The sequence below is a fragment of the Nicotiana tomentosiformis genome, chromosome 1 (genome assembly GCF_000390325.3).
Source record: "Nicotiana tomentosiformis chromosome 1, ASM39032v3, whole genome shotgun sequence".
NCBI lineage: Eukaryota > Viridiplantae > Streptophyta > Magnoliopsida > Solanales > Solanaceae > Nicotiana > Nicotiana tomentosiformis.
In genome coordinates this window covers 11,950,193-11,955,963 of record NC_090812.1, presented here as the reverse complement: position 1 = coordinate 11,955,963, position 5,771 = coordinate 11,950,193, and the positions used below count along the sequence as shown (strand labels likewise).

General features: G+C 44.6%; 2 protein-coding genes across 2 annotated transcripts; both read left to right on the top strand.

Moving 5' to 3' along the window:
• Nucleotides 1-221: 221 nt before the first annotated feature.
• LOC138900483 (uncharacterized) lies at nt 222-1,865 on the top strand. The gene is made up of 2 exons (XM_070187342.1): nt 222-708; nt 1,753-1,865. Exons 1-2 carry the CDS (start codon nt 222-224, stop codon nt 1,863-1,865), a joined length of 600 nt encoding a protein of 199 aa, XP_070043443.1.
• A 2,274-nt stretch (nt 1,866-4,139) lies between these two features.
• On the top strand, nt 4,140-5,561 carry LOC138900478 (uncharacterized). Its single transcript, XM_070187313.1, has 2 exons — nt 4,140-4,805; nt 5,040-5,561. Exons 1-2 carry the CDS (start codon nt 4,140-4,142, stop codon nt 5,559-5,561), a joined length of 1,188 nt encoding a protein of 395 aa, XP_070043414.1.
• The last annotated feature ends 210 nt before the right edge of the window (nt 5,562-5,771 follow it).

Sequence of the window (5,771 nt, the reverse complement as noted above, 5' to 3'; positions counted from 1 at the left end):
GAGAAGATGAAGAGCTCGAACAAAGCCTAAAGAACATGCAAGGCCTGAGTGTCCAAAAGAGTGTCTCGTACTCTGATCTATGCATGTTTCCTCATGTTCATTTGCCCGTTGGCTTTAAAACGCCAAAATTCGAAAAGTACGATGGGCACGGAGACCCGATCGCTCATTTGAAAAGATATTGCAATCAGCTGAGAGGGGCGGGTGGAAAAGAAGAACTTTTGATGGCCTATTTCGGGGAGATCTTGACGGGAATTATGTCAGAATGGTACATGGACCAAGACATCTCCCATTGGCATATATGGGATGACTTAGCCCGAGATTTCGTTAGGCCATTTCAATACAATGTTGATATAGCTCCAAATAGGAATTCCTTAACCAATTTCAAGAAGAAAATCGCGGAAAGTTTCCGTGAATATGCTATCAAGTGGCGTGAGCAAGCAGCCAGAGTGAAATCGCCTATGGATGAGACAGAAATGGTCAATATTTTCTTGCAGGCCCAAGAGGCCGATTACTTTCAGAACATGATGTCTGCCATGGGCAAACCTTTTGCAGAGGCCATAAAAATCGGAGAAATGGTAGAAAATAGCCTGAAAACTAGCCAAATCATAAGTCAATCTGCTTTGAGAGCCACCTACCAAGCCACCCAGAACGGCTCGGGAGGTTTAGAAAATCGAAAGAAGAGGGAAGAAGGAGCCATGATGGTTTCGGGTTCGAGAGACCCCCGTCGATCCCGTGATCATTCTTACCTGCCTCCCAGAACCACACAACACTACTACCCCCATCAAGATGCAGCATATGTCGTGGCACCGCCTCCCTATGCGGTGATGAATGCCCAACCCTATACACGGCCACAACAGCACTACAACCAAAATCGAGCTCCACTTCCCAGAAATAACCATCCTCACCAAGCTCCATATAACCCCCGCCCACCACAAAATAACTACCAACATAATACACGCCCACGTGAGCCTCCCAAGAGAAATGACTTCACCCCTATTGGTGAGTCCTACTCTAGCATGTTTCCAAAATTAATCCAGATGGGCCTATTGCAACCTGTGCCTCTAAACTGGCAAAATCCGAAATCTCCATCATACCGGCCCGATACCAGGTGTGCCTATCATTCGGGGGCAGAGGATCATGATACAGAGGATTGTTGGACTCTCAAGAGGGCAGTTGAGAATTTGATAGAACAAAAATGAGTGGTGCTGAGGGACGAGGAAGTCCCCAATGTGACTAACAATCCATTACCGGCTCACAATAATGGGCCAGTCATTGGAATGATTTGTGATGATAAAGAGTTTGATCCAACTTTAAAATTCATCATTGCCATTGCCGATTCGGAGGCAAAACCCAAAGCGACAGCAAAACAAGCCAGCAATGAGGAGAAAATCACTCAAATCCCTCAAGTTGCAGAAAAAGGTGTAGAAACAAATACTAGGGAAACACCTGCTAAGGACGTAATTCTCTATGTTCCTAGGGCCCCAAGGAAAGAATAACTCATGTTGAACACTCCCAAAAGATTTGAGCAAAGGAAATTCACGCTAAATGTGCCAAAGTTGTATGTGCCAAAAAGGACTTATGTGGCGCGGGGGCCGGTAATTTCACCAAAGCTGACTGAGCCCGTGGTTATCAGCCGCGCATCACAGAGCCCTATGAGAGACCCCACTGCAGTCCCCTGGAATTATAGCAAATCAGTGGTTACTTACAAGGGGAAAAAGATTATGGGATAAGTGAACGAAATGAACGAATCAGGGAAGTACCACAACCTAGAAGAGCTAAAGAAGTTAAAACTGAACAAGGAGAAACGGTTTCTACCCAAGAAGTCTGTGAGTGCTGAAGAAGCAGATGAGTTTTTCGAAAAATGAAAACTTCGGAATATGCCATAATTAACCAACTTCAGAAGTCTCCTTCCCAGATCTCGCTTCTATATCTGTTATTGAGCTCGAATGAACATCAGAAGGTACTCCTGAAAACATTGAACGAGGCATATGTCCCGGTTGAAACTTCAGTTGAACGACTGGAGAGAATGGCTGAACGATTCTTCGAAGTCAATAGGATTTCCTTCAGCCGTGATAATTTGCCCCCAGAGGGAGCCGCCCACAACAAAGCCCTTCACTTGACTGTCAAATGCGAAGGTTATTATGTGAAGAGGGTCATGCTAGATGGCGGGTCCGGGGTTGATATTTGCCCTCTCTCAATGCTCCAGAGGATGGAAATTGGAATAGAAAGAATTCGGCCAAACAATATCTGTGCGCGTGCTTTTGATGGTGTCAAGCGAGACACAATAGGGGAAATTGATTTGATTTTGACCATTGGCCCCATGGACTTCGAAGTGACTTTCCAGGTTCTGAACATGGATACTTCGTATAATTTTCTCCTAGGAAGACCATGGATTCACGTTGCAGGAGTTGTGCCCTCCACTCTCTATCAAATGGTCAAATTTGAGTTTGAAAACCAAGAAATTGTTGTCCATGGGGAGGATGTACAGTCCATTTACAGGGACCCTTGAGTCCCGTGTCTCGAAGCTAGAGAAGGAAGTGAGCAAATTGTATACCAAACTTTTGAAATTGTGGTCGCCGACCAATGCGAAGAAGGGGCTTCATTCCCTCAACCCTGCTTATCTAATGCCTCGGTCATGGTTGCCACTGAAATGATTAAACATGGGTACAAGCCCGGAAAGAGTCTCGGGGTATCTCTACAAGGCATCATAGAGCCCGTTATTTCAACAGCCAATGAGAAGTTCTTCGGTATAGGTTTTCGAGCTACAGAGGCTGACAGAAAATGGGCTGATGAGCGCAAGAAAAATGGGTGGGTCCTGCCCCAGCTCGTTTCGCATCTTTCCAAGTCATTCGTTAAACCCAAATATGCGGAAGAAGTAGAAGAAGAGGCCTTCACGACCAAAGAGATTGAGGATATTTGTGAAGCCATGAAACAAATGTTGTATGAGTCTCACATGGTTCAGCCCGGGGAAGGCACGAGCAATGCCGAGGTGTTGTACATGGGGCCCGATGCCAAGCTTCAAAATTGGAAAGCTACCCCATTCCCTGTCAGACGGGAGTCCCGGTAGACCAGTCTTGCCATCTCTTCTACATTACGAGTTATTCCAGGGTGTAACTCAAATGTTTTTATTTTATTGTCTTTAATTTTGATGTAAACCCTCCTGTCTTCAATTTAATGGCGCAACCTACATGAGAGCCATGACTGCCATTTTCCACGGCATGATGCACCAGGAAATTGAGATGTATGTGGATGATGTGATCATTAAATGCAGAACGTAAGAAGACCATGTGCGAGATTTGAGAAAGTTCTTTGAGCGTCCACGCAGGTATGACTTGAAATTGAATCCAACTAAATGTGCATTCAGAGTTCCATCTGGGAAACTTCTGGGGTTTATAGTTAGCTGGAGGGGTATCGAGCTAGATCCAACAAAAATAAAGTCTATTCGGGATTTGCCCCCTCCAAGAACCAAGAAAGAGGTCGTGAGTCTACTGGGAAGATTGAATTACATAAGCAGGTTCATTGCTTAGCTTACTACCACGTGTGAGCCCATATTTAAGTTGCTGAAGAAAGATACAGTGATCAAATGGACAGATGAATGTCAAGAGGCTTTTGATAAGATCAAAGAATATCTGTCAAATCCGCCAGTGTTGGTTCCACCCGAGCCAGGAAGACCTTTGTTCTTGTATCTGACAGTCTTGGAAAATTCCTTTAGCTGTGTCCTAGGGTAACATGATGTGACCGGGAAGAGAGAGCAAGTCATATACTACTTGAGCAAGAAGTTTACCAGTTATGAAGCCAAGTATACTTTGTTGGAAATAACTTGTTACGCCCTAACTTGGGTCGCCCATAAGCTCAGACATTATTTGTTGGCCTACACCACAAATCTCATAACCAGAATGGATCCCATGAAGTACATATTCCAAAAACCAATGCCCACGGGAAGGTTAGCAAAATGGCAAATCCTGCTCACGGAGTTCGACATTATCTATGTCACCCGCACGGCAATGAAAGATCAAGACTTGTAGGATCATCTAGCTGAGAACCCGGTTGATGATGAATACCAACCCCTAAGTACTTACTTTCCAAACGAGAAAGTAAATTCAGTTGAAGTAATTCCAGAAGACACCAATGCTTGGAAAATGTTCTTTGATGGAGCTGTAAATGCAAAAGGTGTCGGGATTGGGGCAATTTTGGTTTCGCCCACTGGTCAGCACTATTCGGCCACCGCCCGGCTTCCATTCTTCTGTACCAACAACACTGCTGAGTATGAAGCCTACATTATGGGCATGAATATGGCAGTTGATCTGGATGTGGAAGAATTGTTAATCATGGAAGATTCTGATTTGATCATTCGGCAAGCCCAAGGTGAATGGGAAACTCGAGATATCAAGCTTATCCCATATAGGCAACATGTGGAAGATCTTAGCAAACGATTCAAGTCCGTCGAGTTCAGGTATATTCCTCGATTCCACAACGAGTTAGCAGATGCATTAGCTACGTTGGCCTCAATGCTGCCGTATCCTGGCAACCTCCATATTGACCCGTTGGAAATCCAAATTCGAGAAAGGCATGGTTATTGTAATGCAATTGAAATAGAACCAGATGTTCAGCCATGGTATCATGATATCAAAAGGTTTTTGAAAACAAAGGAAAACCCCGAGCAGGCTAGTGGAGATCAAAAGAGAACTATCAGAAGGTTTGCCAGCAATTTCTTTTTGAGCGAAGAAGTTTTGTACAAAAGAACTCCAGATTTGAATCTTTTGAGGTGCGTAGATGCCCGAGAAGCTGAAAAGACCATGAATGAGGTACATTAGGGAGTATGTGGACCTCACATGAATGGATATGTCCTTGCAAAGAAAACCCTTCGGGCGGGTTATTACTGGATGACCATGGAAAAGGATTGCTTCAGTTTTCCCCGGAAGTGCCATCAGTGTCAGATACACGGTGACCTGATTCATGCACCGCCTTCAGAGTTGCATCATATGTCAGCACATTGGCCGTTCGTTGCTTAGGGTGTGGATATTATTGGGCCAATCTAGCCGAAAGCTTCAGATGGGCACAGATTCATCCTGGTTGCCATTGATTACTTCACAAAGTGGGTTGAAGTAGTCAATTTCAAAGCCGTCACCAAGAAAGCGGTGGTGGACTTCATGCATTCCAACATTATTTGTCGTTTTGGTGTTCCTAAAACTATCATTACAGACAATGTTGCAAATCTGAATAGCCACTTGATGAAGGAGGTATGCGAACAATTTAAGATTACGCATCGTAACTCTACCCCTTATCGGCCCAAAGCTAATGGCGCCGTTGAAGCTGCAAACAAGAATATCAAGAAGATCCTCAGGAAAATGATCCAAAGTTCTAGACAGTGGCATGAAAAGCTGCCTTTTGCATTATTGGGATATCGCACAACCGTGCGCACATCAGTTGGAGCCACGCCCTATTTATTGGTTTACGACACTGAAGCCGTAATACCTGCAGAAGTTGAAATTCCCTCTCTTCGAATCATTGTTGAAGCCGAGATCGAGGATGATGAATGGGTCAAGACCAGGTTGGAATAATTGACCATGATTGATAAAAAGCGGATGGCCGCAGTTTGCCATGGGCAGTTGTACCAACAAAGAATGGCCCGTGCCTACAACAAGAAAGTGCGGCCTAGGAAATTCGAAGTGGGGCAACTCGTGCTGAGACGTATTCTCCCGCATCATGAGGAAGAAAAAGGAAAATTTGCTCCAAATTGGAAAGGTCCGTATATTATAAGAAAACTGTTG

Bases quoted from the DNA above. Each gene is read 5' to 3' on its own strand.
- LOC138900478 (XM_070187313.1), top strand. From the start codon at position 4,140: ATGTTCTTTGATGGAGCTGTAAATGCAAAAGGTGTCGGGATTGGGGCA. The intron at 4,806-5,039 runs GTACATTAGGGA...GGGCCAATCTAG, and splicing joins CTGAAAAGACCATGAATGAG to CCGAAAGCTTCAGATGGGCA.
- LOC138900483 (XM_070187342.1), top strand. From the start codon at position 222: ATGGCCTATTTCGGGGAGATCTTGACGGGAATTATGTCAGAATGGTAC. The intron at 709-1,752 runs GTTCGAGAGACC...TGAACGAATCAG, and splicing joins AGGAGCCATGATGGTTTCGG to GGAAGTACCACAACCTAGAA.